Source organism: Bison bison, unplaced genomic scaffold (assembly GCF_000754665.1).
Source record: "Bison bison bison isolate TAMUID 2011002044 unplaced genomic scaffold, Bison_UMD1.0 scf7180017864503, whole genome shotgun sequence".
NCBI lineage: Eukaryota > Metazoa > Chordata > Mammalia > Artiodactyla > Bovidae > Bison > Bison bison.
Window position 1 is genome coordinate 7166211 of NW_011495061.1, and position 21365 is coordinate 7187575.

A 21365-nucleotide genomic window follows, 5' to 3' on the forward strand; every position below is an offset into this window, starting at 1 on the left:
AGAAGGTAGCTGGAGGTGGGGGCAGGGGCGCAAGGTGAGAGTTGGGGGGCCTGCTCAACAGTAGAGACGTGAAGGGGGCTTGAAGTCATAGTAACAGTTCACGCTGATGGCCTCCCCGCGCGGTGATGCACGCCATGACGCGATCTCGCCTCACCCTCAAGACTGCCCCATTTTACATCATTTGCTGGTAGTAGCCAGCATGATTATGTGTTGCTGTGTGTTCAGACACTGTGGATTATCTCACTTAATCCTTACAGCAGTCCTGTGAAGCTACTAGCTCCAATTTACACACCAGGAAACTGAGAGACCACAGAGCTGAAAAGGGGCAGGACTGGAATTCATACCCAGGGTCCTGACCCAAGTGTCATCGATCCCATAGAATCCTGCCTCCCATTAAGGAAAGTGAGGGGTATACAGGTGGTGGGTGCAGTTGGAGAACAGATGGGGCGTGGGCATGGCCTGCAGGTGAGCGAGGCGAGGAGTTGGAGGGGCCCTCGGTGCCTGGTTTTGCAGGGGAGCAGGTGCTGTGCCTTTAGGAGGTCACTGCCAGCTGTGTGGGGAGTGGGGAGGCTGGGGAGGAGGAGGAGTTGGGGTTTGGACAGATTCTGTGCTTGAGGCCCTTGGGATGTCCAGTTTAGGGCCCTGCATGGGGGACGCAGAGCTCAGGAGAGGGGCTGACATTGCCCGCGTGCTGGGCCCTGAGAGTTCAGGAGCAGCATGGAGCTGTGAGTGCAGACAGAGCAGAACTCGAGGTCCCTCTGGCCCCCAGATGTGTCCAGGCCATGCTGAGAGCTGCAGTGGGGACTGTCATTTCCTTTGACATGTGACTCTGACAGAGAAGATTCTGGCAAGACCTTGGTGGTCCTTTGCTCCCCTGGGCCTATACTGCCGAGTTGGGAACAGGCAGACCTGGCTGGGGCTGGGCTGGGAGCCCCCCAGATTGAGCCTGTCCTTCAGGGGCCCCTTCCCAAAGCACTGCTGGGGCCGAGTGACAGGAGCCAAGTGGCCCTGCGTGCCAGCGCGGAGCCGAGTCCTCGCAGGTACGTCTTCCCTCAGGGCCCGACCTCTGGGAGGAGGCGACAGCAAGAGGCTGGTGCCTCGGGAGGGCCCGTGGAGTGTAGGGCGGGCCCAGTGTCAGTGTATGCTGCGGGGAGGGAGTCTTCTGAGCTGCTCCGACCCTGCTCAGAGGGCAGGCTCCAGGAGCCAGGGCTCAGCCTTCCAAGAAGCCCTCTTGGATGGCGCCCACCTTGGCCTGCTTGTGAGGCATCCCAGTGGGTTTCTCATGGCCACTCCAGGGCATCCTCTACCTGCAGCCCCGAAGAGTGCAGGCCCAGAGCCCATTTAGGCTCAGCTGGTGGTCTGACGTGGGCAAGTGCCTCCACCAGCCCTGCTCTGCTCTCAGCCAAGCCCACCCTCACAGGGCCACTTGAGCACTGAGTTAGCTGACGTGTGTGGTGAGTGCTCCAGGCAGGGCCTGACACCCCGTAGGTGTATGGAAACTCCTGTCCCCTTCCCCTCACAGCTGTTGTCACTGCTGCTGATGGCACAGCGGAGGACGGGAGGTGAGTCCAGCCGCCTCACCCTGCACCTGGCCTGGCCTGAGTTCCCCTTCACTGTTGCTGCCACACAGGGGCTTGGTGCTCTCTAGACTGGCTTCCGGGTACCTCTGGAAACCCTGGAGGGACAGCCTGGGGCGCTGTGCCCACTCCCCATCCCTGGGAGAAATGTGGCTCAGGCAGGCCCCGGGGTCCCCAGCTGAGAGGCCTGGGCGCCAAGGCCTTTAACAATTCGCTTGGCAGCCCATCTGCCGCAGCTTGATGCAGGATCCCTCCTCCTGCCCAGGTGACAGGGTTTGACAGCGTGGATGATGAGTCCAAGCACAGCGACCACATGTTCTCAGACAAGAGCCCCAGCCCGGACGTCTGGACCAGCGAGCAGAACCCACCCTACAGCTACTACCTGTACTACATGTACGCCAACATCATGGTGCTGAACAACCTCCGCAGGTGGGTGAGCCGGCCCTGCGCACCCCTCGCACGGGGGTGCTCCCCAACCCACCACACTGGACCCGTACTCGCAGGGCCGCATGCACACACACAGGCCCGCTTGCTGCAACAGGCACCATCACACATACAAGGCGGCCAGCCCCATGCCTGGACACGTGTCCATACACACACCACACCTGTGTGTGTGTCCATCCCTGATAGGTTACAGATGCATGACCTTCCGACACATGTTCACTCACCTCCACACCAATGGCGTTCATATGTGTGTCCATCCATTCAACACTTCACAGCACCTGCCAAGTGAAGGCCCTGTCCTGGGCCCAGGACACATAACAGGGAGCTAAACAGACTGTGTTCATGCCCTCAGAGCTTCCATCTGGTGGTCTTGTGTGCCCAGGCTCCCCCAGCGCACACACCCAGGCGGGGTCCAGGCGGCAGGATGCTGAGCGGTCCTTCCCACCCCTGCTGTGTCGCGAGGCTGAGGCCTCAGGAAGCACTAGTTCCTGGGTGAGGGGCTTTGAGTGGGACCACGACTGAAAGGAGATGCCAGGGGTGGAGTCCTGGGCTGAGCTTTCTGAGGCAGGGGCTCTAGTTCAGCTGTTGCTGCCCTGCTCAGGGGCTTCTGACGTCTGGCTCCACTCTCTGGGATTGCCCCCTTCTTACAACAGAGTCTGGACTCGATGGTTTCTCAGGGCCTTGCCTGTCTGAATCTGGGCTGCCAGGCCCTGGGGGAGAGGAGGAGAGGATGGATGGAGGACTGGGCCCTCCCTCTGTTCTCTGGAGATGGCATCTCCTGGTTCTGAGGAGCTCTGGGCCTGGGTCTCAGATTTGGGGAGAGGTTGTTTCCAGGGTGCTGACCCTGCCATGGGTGACTGTCTTCCCTGGAGTGGGCCCTGAGCGAGCGGCACAGGCCCACGGGCACTGGGGCAGGTGGACCAAGGGTCCTTTTTCACCATGAGCCTCATGCCTGCAGGGAGCGGGGCCTGAGCACGTTCCTGTTCCGGCCTCACTGTGGGGAGGCTGGCTCCATCACCCACCTGGTTTCTGCTTTCCTGACTGCTGACAACATTTCCCACGGGCTGCTCCTCAAGAAGGTAACCAGGCCCCTGACAGATGCCTGCCCTGCAGTAACAGTCCCGCCCTGGGGCTCCTCTGGGGAGGGTGGGGACCGCCTGGACTCTGACCACACCCTGGGAGTCTCTGGCCAGTGATGCAGAAATGCTGGTTCCTTTTCTAGGCTTTGCTATCTGTAGTCTCTTGGTTTTATATTTAATTATGAAATAATATGATCAAATCCATCCCAATTTAGGTTTTCAAAAAAGTGGAGAAACAGAAAAAAAATTCCTTACTGCTATCACTTGAAAAAAGCATCATTAGCTTGTTGTTATTTCCAATTCCCATCTTTTTTTTCCAGGGCATATTTTTAATAAGCTTATTATCATAACACACAGTTCCTTCTTCGTCCCCGAACTTTGTTTCACAAGCATTTTTCTGTGCTGTGACATGACATCTGGCTGCTCATCCTAAAGGCTGCGGAAGGACAGCCCTTCTCCAGCTGTTGCACAGAATCCATCCGACTTTTTGCTTGTGTAACTAATGCTACCATGAACTCTATGCATTCAGTCTTCTCCATATTTTGACTCACTTCCATAGGAAGGATATTTGCTCAAACTCCTCTCCTTCCCTGTTCCTAGGGGGCACCTAGCCATGCCTCATGGTTCTGTGTGGGGCGGGTGCTACATCAGAGAACCACTCTAGCCCGGTCATGTCCACCCCTTTCCACCTCCAAGGAGTTGCAGTGTTTACAGTCACAACCTCAATGTTTGTGGTCAAGCAAAACAACAAAAGTGGGGCATCTCCAAGGGCTGACTTGTTGGGGTCAGTGCCTGGGAGAGGGGAGCAGAGGACGTAGGTTGGGGTCAGCCCAGGACCTGACAGGTGCCCTTCCTGCCCTGAGCTGTGCGTCTGGTCTGGAGCCAAGACGGAGCACTTCCAACAATGGGCAGGAGAGCAGTCCCAGGGAGGGATGGGCCCCGATGCAGGAGAGAGGTGAACACAGAGGGTGGGGTCCAGAGTCCTGGCAGGGAGCTCAGGGGTCTCCCACAGACACTGCCCGGAGCCCTGGCTTCCCTTGGTGAATGCTCCCCGCCTTTGGCTCTTGTCCCCTGAGTTTGGTGGTTCTTTTGCAGAGTCCGGTGTTGCAGTATCTCTACTACCTGGCTCAGATCCCCATTGCCATGTCTCCTCTTAGCAACAACAGTCTGTTCCTCGAATATTCAAAAAACCCTCTGAGGGAATTCCTGCACAAGGGGCTTCATGTTTCTCTCTCCACCGATGATCCCATGCAGTTTCACTACACGAAGGTGAGGACTCTAGGGGAAGGTGAGGGCTGTCATCCTCCCACGGTAGGGACCTGAGCACATGGTGCCTTCAGGGTGGCGCTGGTGACCAGTGAAGACAAGAGGAGGCTCCTGGTGAGGAAAAAGTGTTCCTCCCAGAAGCCCTTTTCTGGGGTTCTTGAAACCATGAGGCTTTCTTTTCTTTGCCTTTCATTTTCCCTTCCTTTGATATTCCCTAGCTCTGTAATATTGGCAGTGTTACTTGTATTAACAATGTTAGCTATCATTTTTGTTACCACTATGATTACTAGGAAGTTGTGGATCTCTGGGACAGCGAGGAGGAAGGGAAAGGTGGTATCATGCATGGGGACCAGTCACCAGTGTACCAGCACAAATGTGGTAATGATGAGACCAGCCACACATTAGTGAAAACAGAAGTGCCTAGGTCTTCTAGGACAGGCTCCAAGCTTCTGGTCTCACGTGTGCGTGCTCAGTTACTACTGTGTCCGACTCTTTTGCAATCCCATGGACTATGCAGTCTGCTGGGTTCCTCTGTCCATGGCATTTCCCGAGCAAGAATACTGGAGTGGTTGCCATTTCCTTCTCCAGGGAATCCTCCCAACCCAGGGATCAAACTGCATCTCCTGCATTGGCAGGCGAGTTCTTCTTTACCACTGAGCCACCAGGGAAGCCTCTGATCTCAAGACCCCTTTATATAATGAGGAACTGAGGCTCTCAGAGAACTGAGGTTGACATGCCTTCTAACTAGTGAAAATTAACTGTGTGAAATTGAAAAATATTAACTCATGTAAAAATAACACTAATAAATCATGAAATGTTAACACAGTTACCAATTTTTATGAGAAATAACCATATTCCCACAAACTTCAATAACAAAATAGAGAATGGCATTGCTTTACATTTTTGCAAATCTCCTTAATGTCTGGTTTGATAGAAGACAGCTGGATTCTCATCTCTGCTTCTGCAGTCAATCTATTGTGACAAATTGTTTTTACCAAAGTGCATGAAGAAATCTTGCCTCACAGAATAAATACATAGTTGGAAAAGGGAGGACCTTTCAAAAAGCCCTGGGGATCGTTAGGAATCCTGGGACTGTGTTTTCAGAACCACTGCCTAGGATACAGAGGCAGTGATGTGGCAAAGAGGTGAGAGAAGGACTTGTGATAAATGTGAGCTATTTCACAGCTGAGAAAACAAAGTGAACGCACAGCTCAAGCTTAAATCCTCCTCGGCTTACACTGTCTCACTACTGACCCTTGATCACTTCTCATTCCTAATCAATGCTCCATCTCTGTTAGTACTTTACTCAGATTAACTTTTATTTTGGATAATCTTAAGAAAAAGTGTTGACTACAAGGCAAGGCTGCAGAGTGGGTATTAAAAGTGTGCATGACAGGGAGATAGGCACAGGAGAGCAGGCTGGTGCCCGCTAGTCCTGGGCGCAGGGCCTTGAACATGAACATGTGCCGGTCAACAGATAAATCTGTAGCTGTTCTTTGATATCTCTGTCTTTGGTTACCTGAACTTTCACACAAAAAAGATCTTGGGAGTTTGTGATTTTAGGGGGAGGGGGATGTTGTCTTATTGTCCATGTGCCAGTTCTTAAGGAAAAATGAAATCTGCGATGTCCAAGTGTTGAAATGGACAGGCTCCCATCTAACGTTTCCTCTGGGGGGAATCTAGGAAGCGCTTATGGAGGAATACGCAATTGCGGCTCAAGTGTGGAAGCTGAGCACGTGTGACCTGTGTGAGATCGCCAGGAACAGCGTGCTGCAGAGCGGCCTCTCGCATCAGGTACCTCTCGTCCTTTCCACACCGTACGTCAGATGCCTGCTCTGTGCCAGGCGTCTTCGGCCCTGCCCCTGGGGATGGACGAAACAGGCAGGGTCTCTGCCGCATTCTAGGGGAGACCGCTGGGGAGACTCCTAAATTTTCATGGCTGGTCTGTTGCCTTTTTTCAGATCTCTGCTCACAAGTCACCTCCTTGGAGAGGCCTTCCCCAATCACTCATTCTATAGTAGCCACACACCTGCTCTCATTATCCATCCCTTGTCTGCTTTTTTTCATAACATTTATTACTACTGACATTGCCAATTATGTAGTCATGTGTTTTTCTGTCCTACCTTCCAGAATATAAGTTCAGCATTACATCCCTGAGGTCAAGATTAGATTTTGGCACATAATAAGCACTCAGGGCTTCTCAAATAGCTGAACAGTACCTAGATTGAACAGAAAACTGTAGGAATGGGACCCAGACATCACTCATTTTTTTTAACAGCTCTCTAGGTGATTCTGATATGGAGCCAGGGTTGAGAACCACTGCTCCAAAGGGTGTCTGTGTCCCTGGGCAGCTCCCCTGGGCAGTGTCAATGGTATAGGGAGAGGGCTGCATTGTGCTGCTCTTGTTGGACGCTGATGCAGATAAGAGGTAAGGCTCAAGATTCATTTTGTGGGGACTTGGTTCCCTGGACTGGCTGTCCCCAGGCACATCTGTGTGCCCTTGTCAGCTCTCGGGAGAGACTTCGAGAATCTTCACGCCTTCACCTTGCTTTCTTCATTGCCAGCGGCTCTTATAGTTCTTGTCTTTCTGATCAAGGAAATCTCAGTTAGAAATGAAGGGACTGAATGTGGTTACCAGGGTGACATCCTTGAGGACAGGAAGGCAGGAGGAATTTTGTAACAGCTCTGTGAGGCAAGATGTCTTGATGGAGGATCTGCTTTGGAGGAATAGCCTGATTTGGTATGGCTAAGTCTGAGCTGCCATGTGGATATAGAAGTGAATATAAGGTATATTGTTTCATTTGTATTTCTCTTGGTCCATAGGAAAAGCAAAAATTTCTGGGACAAAATTACTATAAAGAAGGACCTGAAGGAAATGATATTCGAAAGACAAATGTTGCTCAGATCCGGATGGCATTCCGATACGAGACCCTGTGCAATGAGCTCAGCTTCCTGTCTGATGCCATGAAATCAGAAGAGATCACAGCCCTGACCAACTAGTCGAACGTTGGACATGCGTTTTAACTTTTTGGTTTAATTTCAAGTCTGCCGTGATTAACAGTGGTCAAGATACCAAACTAGGACTTTCCTCCATGGAGACGATACCACTGAAGAACTTTCAAACTAGTGATTTTTGGTTGCACTGTTCACTTTAAGGTCTAACATACCCATTTCGGTGGCTTCCCTGGTGGCTCAAAGTGTCTGCCTGCAATGCGGGAGACCTGAGTTGGGAAGATCCCTGGGTTGGGAAGATCCCCTGAAGAAGGAAGTGGCAACCCACTCTGGTATTCTTGCCTGTAAAATCCCATGGATGGAGAAGCCTGGTAGGCTACAGTTGATGGGGTCGCAGAGTTGGACACAACTGAGTGACATCACTTCACTTCACTTCATGCCAATTTCTGTTAATATTTTTGAGTAATAGATGGTGACTCCTCCTTGGGGATCTGGGAGCTGGACTAGTTCCTAATTTTCCAAATGTTCCTCTTCAAAGTGCTAATGCTTGCATCGTGGGGGCCAGGATCTTACATGGTCCAGTGCCCAGATATGAAGTCTGGTTTTCTGCCAGTCTTCTCTATATACCCCGCAGGCTCGTTGGTAGTTGTTCATTTCAGCCTCTCATGGGCTGGCTGCCTTAAAATCTACTCCAAAGCTCCCTTTCATAAAGGAGCTACTTTGAAAGAATTAGACAACTTCCTTCTTTGCGTTTTTTTTTAAATGAGTTTTAAAACTGTTTATTTAGCCTTCCTCCCTTCATATTTAGGAAACCAAATATTCATATCACAGCCATCACTCCTATCCTGTGTCTTGGTTTCCTCATCTGAAAGGTGAAGGTTTCGATCAGATGAGTGGTTTTCCGTGGTGTTCTGTGAGCTCAGTTCCTGGACCACTTCAGGGCAGGGAATGAGAAGGGGGTTGAGGCTCTGAGGTGCTGCTTTTACTTCAAGGTGACTCAGCTTTTATCGGTTTTATACTGGGGCTTCTGTGTATTTACATTTGAACTAAGGACTTTGAAAAGCACAGGACTAGATGACCTCTGTTCCTTTTGGTTCTAATATTCTGTGACTGTAGCCCAATTATCATTTTACTTATGAACAGTTAGGGCCACAGAAGTGAAATTTGATTAAGGTCACACAGCTCTAATAAGTAATAGGATCAGAACTAGGTTTCCCTAATCCTAATCTAGTCCTTTCCCCACTCTTCCTTCAGGCCTGACACATTTAGAATTTTTTTTTATCACTGTAACTTGGTGCATTTCCCACCCCCCACCACAAGGTGAAATCTCTCCTTTACCTAATATGCAGACCTCTTCAGTATATACCTGGTCCCAGGGGCCAGGTAGAAAGCATTTTTAAAGACCAGTCTGAATTTAAGCTTTACCAATGTACTCTTCATCTGTGTTACTAGGGCCTGGTACATAGTAGGTGCTCAATAAATGTATATTATATAAAAATGAACGAATCTCCTCTTTTGGAAATATTTTAAGGTTGTATGCTCCTGGAACTCAAGAGGCTGCTCAAGGACCTTCTTGTCTATCTCTATGGACAAATATAGACTAGAGTAAGCCCTTGTGAATCATCACAGAGTTAGAAGAACACTATTTTTGCCTGTGAAGATGCTTACCTGGCTTTAGGTTGTCTTGTCCTGTTACTTTGTAACGATTATTCCCTCCACTGGTCAACTTAGCATACGGAACAATAAATACAGTCTTTTTACAAGGCAAACATATGCTACCTTATAGCTAACCATGAAACTGAATGAAAACCGAGCATTTATTTTAGGCACTCGTTTTTAAAAAGCCATTTGTATACATTTGCCTGAACATAACAAGTATTTTACAGTTCTTCATTGTCATTTTGTGTGTATCAAGCATTTAATTATTAAATAATGTCTGTTAGGGCTGTGGCTCAACAGTTTTAAACTATTTTAGGCAAATCTTTTAAGTTTTAAAGAAAAGATATAGGCATCATGAAAAGCTATCAATAATAATTACTAATTTATCTATTCTGAATCAAGATTCAGATATGGATGACATTCACTAGGCAAACTCAAAAATTTGAACTGAAGCTTTCAAAACCCCGGAGGGAAACTTTTGCCCTTTTTTTCTAATTTCTGCTGTAACAGTTCATGAGTAAAGTCTCACATGGTCATTTCCTTTCCCTGGATATATCTCCAGTCTGTTCAGTCAACACCTATTGGATTTTACCTGACCTGCACGCTTTTCAGATACCTTTTTCTATAGCACGATGCACTTTTATTACATCATCAATCTAATTGGCCTTTTTAGGGTGAATCTCTTTCTTTTGTGATCACAGTTGGAATCAAAGACAATTGTACACTAGCCCACGTTTCTAGCAGAATGGTTTTTGAGACATGCTTACTCGAAAGGGCTCAAGTTCACACTGTTACTTGAAACTGCATTGTTGAAATGATCAATGTTATTGTTCTGTGCCTCATGAAAACCAATCACAGTTGTTCTGTGCCTCATGAAAACCAATCACAGCTCCTGGGGTGGTGGTTACCAGGCCTGTCCTGCACCTTTACTTTGTCTTACCTTGGATAAGGCAGAGTTAAAAGCACATCCCTATGGCTTTCTCTTTACTTGTTTCTGAATGCCGTGATGGTGAAATAATATTTTGATCATTTTCTGAGATCGCAGACGCAACTGAAGGTGATACACTGGCAATAAACCTAGGTATTCTCTACCTAAAAACTATGTTATAAAAAACAGGTATAACTAACTGCAATAAAAGGAACACTTATCAGACATAGTTCCTTGAAAATTTTTATACCTTCAACCTCTAAAGAAATATCTTATTAGGGAGATAGAGTATGCCAGAGTTAAGACTATAAACAGCTGCAAGATTGTAAAAATAAATCTCTGAGGGGGCTTTTATGTCTTTGACACCAAAATGTGTACTTCTCCATGATGATACACATTAATTATAAACTGCTACTCCTTCTTATAAATGGTTTTCCCATTCTCAGCACTAAGATTCTAGCCTGCTTCTCTAATTCCACTCTTTTATCTTAGAAATGATCTTACAAGGTAAAATATCAAAACCACCACAGGGTGAAGTATTTTATTATTTTTACTATCCAGTAGGGTAATAGAAAGACATGAAAACAAATGAACAGTGTTGCTGTTTATGTTATATTGTCATTATAAATGTCCTTTATAAATGTGGGTGGTCACCTGATTTCTCTTATCTCCAAGTAGCTTTCTTACTCCTAGATAAAGAAAGCAAGATGGACTTAATGAAGAAAAAAAGTTAAAAGTACAAATTCTTTGGATTGCCTTTTAATGAATCCAACTTCTTAATGATAAAAATCACTGAACCAAAAGATACTTTCAAGCAGCCTTATTACCTATATTAGGTATAAGTAAATCGAGTCTAATTTGAAGTGTTTTAAAACATAGCACAAAAACAGCACAATCCGCCAGAACACAACACAAAACAGTCCTCTAAGGAATATAAACACTTGGTATATAAAAATGTGAAACTACATAATAAAAAATCTCGATTACCTAAAATTTAATTGCTAAAGATTATTTATTGCACAATACATCAGTTTGCCCCAAGAACAAAACAGATACTATTATCTTCAACTTCTAAATTCAGTACATAGTCAAATCCATTTTCTCAAACTAAAGTTCTACAGTATTATGAGTAAACCTTTGTTATTAAGACAGGGAAACTTTATAACTTACAAATTTCTTAAGAGTTCATGAAACAGCTTCATAAATCCTAGAAGGCACACATATTTCCTATCATAGTAAGTGCATTTAAGTACTTAATATTTAAAAAAGACAAGCTGTACAGAATACAAAAAGTACACATTTCATCCATTAAACAAATTTACAACTTTTACAATTAGTTATTACAGTAGAACCTACCTAACATTCACATCTAAAGAATTATTACCCAGTTTAATGGAGTGAGCAAAAAACTGTGCTCATTTATTTGATAAGGCTAGTAAAAATATATTTCACAGTATCAGTTAGTGTCTTGGAGCTTATATTGGAAAATAAAAAGGTTTGGGCAACATCAAGTCACTGGGCTCACTATGAAAAATAATTCCTTGAAAGGTGAAGGATTCTGGGGGATAAAATCATTGGCTATACCTGGAAAGATCCAAAAATCTATGAAGAAATTTTATTCATTTTCAGAAACATTCTTAAATTGGGCAATCTGAATGAGACTCAGCAAAGTCATAAAGATAGTACTCCATGGAACATATTTTAGAAGATTTAATCTCCAAAGACTTTTATCTCAAAATTTTCAAAATATGTTCCATGGAGTACTGGGGAACCTATGGAGGAGAATTAGAGGTCTGGATTTTGACTTGGATTTAATTGAATTTTTTTGGGGGAAAAAAAAAAAAAAAATAACAAGTCCCATCATGCAACTGTTACTCGTCAAATTCCAATATACTTGTAATCACCATGCATTAACATGTTTTTGTTGGCTGACTTCATAAATATTTAGTTATTGTGGTACATAAATTTATATACGGAAATGTATAATGAGAAAATGATAGAGCAGGGGTGGGGTAGGGGGGTACTGGGGGGTACTGTGTGTGTGTGTGTGTGTGTGTGTGTGTGTGTGTGCAGCACGTGTGTGTAGGGATTTTGAGTATAATTTTTACTTGGGAAAAAACAGTTCTGCTGCTGAAAGAAAGTGTGAATACCACAGATAAAGTCTGTTTCTAAAGAGCCTGCAAACGAGAGGAAGGGGCTTTCTCAGGTCTCACAGCCATCAAGTGCACTGCCAGGTCGACAGGACAGAGACCCCAGTATTCCTCTTGTATAAACAGCTGCCTCCATCAGGAAAGTAAACCAATTATTAGTATTATATTAGGGGGTAAAATCCAAGCTACATTTGGTCAGACATTTTTCCTAAAAATTACTTAATTTGCATTCTGATTAAAGTCCCTAGTATCCAAAAATTCTGCTGTCAATAAGCAGCAACTTAAATTGTATGCTTTGGTATTTCAGAAAATAGTAACATACCAATAATAAATCAGAAAATTATGTGGAATGTTAAAACACTTTTAAAGACATCAGGCCCTAGTTTATTATATGCTGAAATGTTAATATATAGCATAAAATAAAATTTTACTTTATCAACAAAAATTTTAAAAAATGGCTCAAGTGCTGCTGAACACCATATCTATACTCTTTCCTGGCGTTTCAAATGAAATGCAGTGAAAGAGAAAGTCAAGTCATGTCCTAATTTTCAGGGGTGTTTTGTGTACATATGGTTAAAAGGCTACATACTATTTTCTTAATCTAAGAAATTTGAAGACTCTGGGACCTCAGGAAGATGCCTTCAAATTAAGAAAATAAAAGCACCATAACCAATGTTAAAGACTTATCATAATTTGGACATAAAATTTGGGGTCTGTGATGAAGAAAAACTTCCATCTGAATCTCCAGGATGAATAAGTATTACCAAAAGCTATTTAGAACAGTTTCCCAGCTGTAAGAAAGCATTTCTAGAATAGCCAAGAAGACTCCCCAGCAGAAATCCATTTACAAGGCAAAGTCCTGCCCTAATTCATAGTCTTCACCCAAGTTACACAGCATGGGGGGAAAAAACACTTAAGTTAAAAAACATGTAGTTCCAAAACACACTGTTAAAGTTAGGAAATAATTAGGGCTTATTTCAAGTACAAACTATTAAAAGAGCAATAGTCAACCACAAGGGGGCATACATATTCCTTAGATCCCAGCAGAAAGACTAATTTAAGTAGTAACATGCACTCTGATGTATTATACATTTTCAGTTAAGATTTTCTCTCACATGGCTACAACTTTTTAAAATTCAAGGTTTATTTTAAACCTAACTAAATAGATTCCAGAATACTCTTGCCCTGAAAAGTAAGAGTGTTTCAAAAGCCCCCGGAAATGTTAACTCAGCAAAGAATTCAAGAGCAATTAGTCCTAATATGTATTAGAACAGATAAATAATAGGAAAATATAGTCTAAAATGGTAGCAAATTTTAGTTTATCCGAAGTGGAAGACAGGGAAAGTTTATCAAAATAAAAGGACAAACTGTCAGAATAGCAAAAATAAGAGGGTGGGGGGGGGGAATTGCTGTGTCTGTGCTACAATATCCCTGCCCTCTTTCCCCATGACTGAAGTATGTATAGCCCACACCAGCAATGGAACACTTCACCAGGAGGTCACGGCCTGTGGGGCTGGCCTGCCTCATCAGCCATGTTAAGAATATAGTTAGCCATATCATCTTCAGTGGGTGCATCAGATACCACCCAAGATTCATTCGCTCCAGTCATCTGTAGGCGACAAATAGGGCAATTCCTGTGTCGATCACTCCTATTAGAGAAATCAAATAAAGAATAGTTTGTTTTCTTTTTCTGTTTAAAACAATGAATTTGAAATGTAATACATGTACATTTTTTTAAAAAAGGAAATAGCATAAAAATGTATAGTGAAAAATACATCTCTTCCTCCTACCCTAATCTTTATTATCCCCAGAGGCAACCGCTGTTAACCAGTTTCTTATATATTCTTCAGTTTTTTATATATTCTTCTAGAGATAGACTAGCCTTGACCAGCTTGTGTGTGTCTACACATCACTGCTCTTTTTAACAAGTATCAGCACATGTTAGAGCTGCCTATTCAAAATACACTGTTTGGATAGGCCATAATTCATTTAACTTATCTCCCATAGAAGGAAGGACATCCAGATTTTTTTCCTATCTTTTGCTGCTATAAACAATGGAATGGAAGCATTCAAGGCTTAAAATAAAATGAACTTTACATGCAGAATAATTTTGGGGGGAGGAAAGAGCTTATATATAATCACTTAAATAAGATTATGTTTTCCAAAGGGATTTTTTTCTCTTGTCAAACATTACTTTGGAAATTTTAAAAATAGCATATTTGAGCCAGAAACATGTCACAGAGGGAAAATATTTTTCTCTTTATTGCTCAGTGAAATCTGAAACCTAAAAGTAGTTAATTGCTCTTTGGCTTCTGTGCAAAAATTTATAAATCTGTTCTAAAAACTAAATGTGAAAGTAGAGCTGACATATATTGTTCAGATTCATTTCTGGATCTTCAGAGATAGTTTTTAAGATAATTATCTGTGCTCTTCTGTGCGCAAAAGTCACAATTTTAAAATAGTCGATTTCTGCTTCTGGCCAAGGGACCAGATTTATCTTCCCACTTAAAACAACTTAAACACTGGACAAAATACATGAAATAATGGTTTTCAACACTAAACACAAGATGACAAAGGATTATAATCCCAGAGAGATGGGAAACAAAACAAGGTGAGCCCTATAATTACCCAGCTCACTGCCTCTGAGAGTTCCCATGCCAGAGAGAGAGCAGGGGAAACTGAGACGGAGTCTGGTAGACTCCCTGAGTTGACAAGACGAGAGCAGAGAATCTTAGGACGCCAAGAAACAAAACTAGTTCATAGGGTAAAGTGCTGGACAAGAGAAAGCTACACAAAGGGAGAATCCCAGAGTCTACTGAAGGTCCCTGTAGATACACTCAGCAGAGTAATGATCAGTGTGTGCAAGTCAGGAAACTACTCAAGCCCAGGAATCACTCAAAAGGATCTGAGGGGGACAGTAACCAAAGCTCACGAAGGGCCTGGACATTGCCTGTTCCTGCCAGACAGAGTGGAAAACCTTCTCATTTATGGAGCATCGGGTAGAGTACTCTGAAGGCTTGCCTCAGCAGGGCATAATTAGCTCTAAACTAAACATCACTCTGGTCCTGCCTAACAAGCCATAAAAGCAAGACTCAAAAGGATCAAACCGTTTCCAAGTAACTATATCCCAGAACAAAGCTCAAGGATATTTACAGGAATACAAAAATATCCAGTACCCCAAAAGGTAAAAAAATCACAATGTCTGGAACCCAGCTAAGAACTACCATTCATACAGAGAAGCATAAAAATACAACCCAAAATGAAGAAAACAATCCATCAAAACTAATCCAGAATTGACAGATACATCAGAATCAGCAACAAGAAAATGAAAGGTTATGATAACTATATTCTATATACTTAAAAAGCTAGAGGAAAGACCACATATTAAGCAGAGACTGGAAGATATTAAAAACTTGAACTTCTGGATGAGGACTAAGATATCTGAATAAAAAAATACATTGAGTGGGATTAATGGCAATAGACTGCAGGAAAAAAAATCAGTGAATTTGAAATGATATAGCAGTATTAATTATCCAAAATTAAACACAGAGAAAATGACTCAAAAAAGAAGGAAAATAGTATGTGAGGTGTGCAAAAGTGGTCTAGTACATCAGTGGCTGGAGTCCCAGAAGGACATGGGACAAAAGAGAACAGAAAAAGATGTTTAAGAAAACACTGGCTGAAACATTTCCAAAACTCATGATACTATACACCTACAAATCCAAGGAGCTCAGTGAATCCTAAGTGCAAGAAACATGAAGAAAACTAAGGCACCTCAAAATCAAACTGCTGAAAGTCAGAGATGAAGGGGAAAAAACCTTAAAAACAGCCAGAGGAAAAAAGGCACATTACTTACAGAGGAAAAAAGATAAGGATGAGAGCAGATTTCTCATAGAAAATGTTGTAAGCAAGAAAATGGTGGAGCAATGTCATTAAAGTACTGAGCGAAAAACTATTATCAGTCTACAATGTTATATCCAGAAAAAATCTCTCTCAAAAAAGGTTTTGCTGTCATTCAAAAAAATTCTATGGAATTTATAAAAAAGAGCTAATACATCAATCATTATTAAGGTTGCAGGCTACAAGACTGATACACAAAACTGCTTATTTCTAGTATATAGAAATACAATAATCAAAAATTGAAATTTAAAAATAACATTTAAAGTAACATAAAAATTATAAAATACTTAGGGATAGATCTGTCAAGGATATGCAACACTGGAAACTACGATTGATGACAGAAATTAAAGAAGACCCGTGGGAGACCTGGGTTTGATCCTTGGGTTGGGAAGATTCCCTCGAGAAGGGAAAGGCTACCCACAGTATTCTGGCCTGGAGAATTCCATGGACTGTATAGTCCATGGGAGTCACAAAGAGTTGGACATGACTGAGCGACCTTTACTTTCACTTTCAAATAAATGGCGAAACATTGTGAGAAGTGGGTTGGAAGATTTAATATTGTTAAGAAGTTTTATTATTGTTTAGTCACTATGTCCGACTTAACACTCCCCAAATTATTTAATTCAATCCCAATCAAAATTCTTACAGACTTTTTTTGGTAGAAATTGATTATAAAGTTGATTATAAAATTCACACTGAAATGCACAAGATCTAGAAAAACCAAAACAACTTTGAAAAAGAACAAAGCTGGAGGACTAATACTCCCTGATTTTAAGACTTACAAAGCTACACTAATCAAAGTAGTATGATATTGGTGTGAAGTAGACAATAGGTCAATGGAACAGAAAAGAGTCCAGAAATACTCACCTGTGTTTGAACAACTGATTTTCAACAAAGGAGCAGAGGCAATTTTAGAGAAGAAAAGACAGTCTTTTCAAAAAACTGTGCTGGAGCAACTGGAAAGCCATTAAGGGTAAAACAAAAATTTTTTGATCCATACCTCACACCATATAAAAATTAACTCAAAATGGATCCTAGACCTAAATGTAAAACCTAAAAACAATAAATCTTTTAGAAGGAAAAAATTGAAGAAAATCTTCGTGACCTTGGGTTAAACAAAGATTTCTTAGATATGACACTAAAATGATTATTCATTAATCACAAATTGAGAAACTGGACTTCATAAAAATTAAAAATTTCTACTCTTTGAAAGACATTCTTAAGAGAATGAAAAGATAAATCACAGGTGGGAGAAAATATTTGCAAATTATATATCTGATAAAGGGCATGTGTCCATAATACATAAAGAACTCTCAAAACTTAATACAAAAACAACTAAGTAAAAAAAATGGGCAAGTAGGATCATCAGTACCATGTTTCTAGATTCCATATATATGCATTAATATATGGTATTTGTCTTTCTCATTCTGACTTACTTCACTCTGTATAATAGGCTCTAGGTTCATCCACCTCATTAGAACTGACTCAAATTCATTCTTTTTAATAGCTGACTAATATTCCACTGTGTATATGTATCACAACTTCTTTCCATTCATCTATTGATGGACTCTAGGCAGCTATTGTAAACAGTGCTTCAGTGAACACTGCAGCAAAGGAGACACAGACATAAAGAATAGACTTTTGGTCACAGTCAGGGAAGGAGAGGGTGGGATAAATCGAGAGAGTAGTATTGAAATATATATATTACCGTATGTAAAACAGTTAGTGGGAATTTTCTGTATGACACAGGGAGCTCAAACTGGTGCTCTGTGACAACCTAGAAGAGTGGGATGGGGAGGGAGGTGGAGGGAGGCTTAAGAGCGAGGGGACATATGTATGCCTGGGGCTGATTCATGTTGATGCATTGCAGAAACCATCACAGTATTGTAAAGTAATTATCCTCCAATTAAAAATAAAATACAGTTTTTAAAAAAGAAATGGGCAAAAGAATCTGAATGAATATTTCACCACAGATGAAATACATATAGATACGTATAGAAATTAGCATAAGAAGTGCTCAGCACCACCAGTCAGCAGGGAAAGGCAAATTAAAACTACAATGAGATACCACTACACATCAATTAGAATGGCTGCAATTAGAATGACAAATACCAAGTATGGCAAGGTTGTAGGGCAACTGGAACTTTCATACACTGGAGTGTAAAATGGCACAACCACTTTGGAAAACAACTGGCAGTTTCTTAAAAAGTTACACATACACCTACCATATGATCTAGCCATCCCACTTGTAGGTATTTATCCAACGTAAAAGCCAAAATGTACGTCCATAAAAACAGCTGAGCACAAATGTATACAGCAGCTTTATTTGTAACAGCCAAAAATTCAAAACAACCCAACGTCCATCAACAGGTGAATGGATAAAGAAGCTGCAGTATATTCGTACAATGAATACTACTCAGCAATAAAAAGCAAGGGACTACTGATACATACTACAACAAAGTAAATCTTGAAAAAATTATAATGAACGAAAGAAGCCAGACCAAAAAAGAGTATATACTGTATGGGACATCTAAATTATTTTATAGCGGGTGACTGAAACCATATTAGTGGTTGTGTGGGGACTAGGAGAAGGGATTGGGGGAAGGAGACCTTACAGTGGGCAAGAGGTAACTTGAGGGTGATGGATTTGTTCATTATCTAAATTGTGAGGATGACTTTTATGATTATATACATATGTCAAACTGTACTTTATATATAGTTTACTGTATGTCAATGATAAATTTTCTTAAATGCTTGATTCTTATTTTGTAAAATAATGAGCTTGACTAGCCATTCTCTAAAGTTCTCCTCAGGTCCAATATTCAAGGATTAGTATTATTCTGATGACATATGGAGGGAAAATGTAGAAAAGAGGAAAAAAATGGAAGGGAAAGGAAAAATGTTTGATTCTAGACTTTAATCAGGCACAAACCTCTTTATAGGAAAAGTAAATTGTCAAAAGTAAGCTACATCCTCACATTATAGACTACGTATAAAAATATTTTAAGCAGTAAGAGGCATGTCATAAAATCCAAAGTATTAAAGAACAAAGTCTCTTATACTTAACTATAATATATTTGCATTTTTTGAAGTGTATTCATATACACTTCCCCATTTGACCTTGGCCTACCCCATGAAGGCAGATTACTTACCACTTGTCAATGCACTTCTGACAAAAGCTGTGAGCACAGGGCAGGATAAGGTCAGCCCGACCATCCATACAAATACAGCACTCTTCCTCGTCAGTCAGCTGCTTTACCCTGCAATGGGAAAAATGAGCTGGAGCAGTGATATTCTCTGTTGTCACTGTGCTGTAAACTTTCTTTCCATTGGTTTAAAAAGCATAAACAAGGATGTATGTGCTCTCAACACAAAGCACAACATGACTCATGCAGTATCAGAGTAAAATAACCTGTATTTTAGGGATAGCAAACATATTAGGGAAGAAGTACTAGAGGGGAAATTTCATAGAGAAAAGACTAAATAAAAGATAAATCCTGAGATGGTTTAAAAGAAAATATGGACTAAAACTGGAAATATTCAGGTCTTTCTGAAAATAACTTAGCCCATTTTAATCATATTGAATTTTTACACATGAATTCAACCAATATGATTCATTCACCATGCAGGATATAAAGCTCTCTAAAATATGGGCCCTGCCATCAGGGTCTATATATTGTGCTGCTGCAGCTAATGGGCATATAAATGAAAGAACAGCTTAGTCTTAAGGTTCAGGTGCTATATGAAATATGAAAGAGACAGAATGCAAAGTATCTGTCCTCAAAGAGCTCTTCCATCTTGGGAAGAAAAGAGATGTTCAACCTTCTACTCCAGCCACAATTTAGATGCCCCTGAATGAGCCAAGCGCCTTTGGAGGTGGTGTTTTCCTTTCCTGGAATACCCTTGTGAGTTTGACAAACTCCAACCTCAGTTACTCAGCTCAAGATACCATCTTCTCTATGCTCTCAAAAACCAACATTTTCCTCAACTAAAGGTCTTAAATACTGCATTTTATTGGCTGTTTATTGGCTAGTCTATCCATAAACTGTAAACTCATAAGGAGTTTGTCTTAGGTTCTCAATATGTATTTCTTGGAGTGATTTAAATTTGCTTTTAATCTTTGTGCTATTCTGTAATGTTTAGGTTTTCTTCATCAAGCATGTATTGCTTTTATAATTATACAAAAATTAAATGTTCCAAAGTATAGCCACTAGACTATAAGCTTCTTAACGGTAGAAACTACCTCTAACATGTTTTTATTCCTGGCTGTGCTTATACCACTGTATGTAAGACACTGATATACTACTTTAAAATCTGTCAATTTGTATATAGAAAATAAGCAAATGTCAAATGTGTATTACATGTAGTAAGTGCTAAGTAAAGAAGGAAGAAAGTATATTTCAAATTCGTCAGAAAGATAAGGTAGAAAAATGACAGGATTTCGATAGAGGACATTCAATGTGAATAAACAAAGCTAAACAGGTAGGGAAAAGTGTCTATCAAGCAGGCTGGTATGAAAGACTGCTTAAGTATAGCAGAGATAATCTGATCCTTGTATGTCAAAAGAGTAAGTTTAAATTTGTTTTGATAGACTTTAATCAAGGGGAAAGTGAACCCCCACTGGAAATAGTGCTTTAGGATATCAACTGGGAGAGCAGTATGAGGGACAGTCTAGAGAGAGGAACACCTATTAGATCCTTATTTCAGTATTTCACCTGGGACATAATTAAGCCTGGTCTAAGGGGCATTACAAAAGACAAATCATTAGGATGTGGTAACAGAGTAAATGCTGTGCTTCAGCAATGCATAAAAGAGGGCAGCTTCTGAATTGAAATTGGGAAACTGAATGAAAACCTAGATGGGTGTGGATCTAATGTATTTTTCTATATCTATTTATTTCAATGTTTAAATGCTTTTTAGGTGCAAGGTAATGCTAAAAATCCTTCAAGCTAGACTTCAGTAGTACATCAACTGAGAACTTCCAGGTATACAAGCTGGATTTAGAAAAGGCAGAGGAACCAGAGATAAATCACCAACATCTGTTGGATCAGAGGAAAAACAAGGGAATTCCAGGAAAACATCTACTTCTGCTTCATTGACTATATTAAAGCCTTTGACTATGTGGATCACAACAAACTGGAAAATTCTTAAAGAGATGGGAATACCAGACCACCTTACCTGTCTCCTGAGAATCTGTATGTGAATCAAGAAGCCACAGTTAGAACTGGACACAGAACAACTGACTGGTTCAAAATTAGGAAAGGAGTATGTCAGGGCTGTATATTGTCACTCTGCTTATTTAACTTATATGCAGAGTACATCATGTGAAATGCTGGGCTAGATGACTCACAAGCTGGAATCAAGATTTCTGAGAGAAATATCAACAACCTCAGATATGCAGATGATACCA

At 41.8% G+C, this 21365-nt stretch overlaps 2 protein-coding genes across 8 annotated transcripts in view; one reads left to right on the top strand and one right to left on the bottom strand.

Moving 5' to 3' along the window:
* The window catches only part of AMPD3 (adenosine monophosphate deaminase 3), a 54230-nt gene extending 42477 nt beyond the window's left edge, over window positions 1-11753 (top strand). For all 6 annotated transcript variants that reach the window (XM_010829334.1, XM_010829333.1, XM_010829335.1 and 3 more), the window contains 5 exons: window positions 1843-2006; window positions 2980-3100; window positions 4196-4369; window positions 6050-6160; window positions 7190-11753. In XM_010829334.1, the coding sequence (XP_010827636.1) occupies window positions 1843-2006; window positions 2980-3100; window positions 4196-4369; window positions 6050-6160; window positions 7190-7366 (747 nt within the window). In that variant the 3' untranslated portion in view covers window positions 7367-11753. The remainder of the gene's footprint in view (window positions 1-1842; window positions 2007-2979; window positions 3101-4195; window positions 4370-6049; window positions 6161-7189) is intronic.
* The window catches only part of RNF141 (ring finger protein 141), a 36880-nt gene continuing 26413 nt past the window's right edge, over window positions 10899-21365 (bottom strand). For both annotated transcript variants that reach the window (XM_010829330.1, XM_010829331.1), the window contains exons 5-6: window positions 19108-19215; window positions 10899-13704 (exon numbers count right to left, since the gene is read on the bottom strand). In XM_010829330.1, the coding sequence (XP_010827632.1) occupies window positions 13554-13704; window positions 19108-19215 (259 nt within the window). In that variant the 3' untranslated portion in view covers window positions 10899-13553. The remainder of the gene's footprint in view (window positions 13705-19107; window positions 19216-21365) is intronic.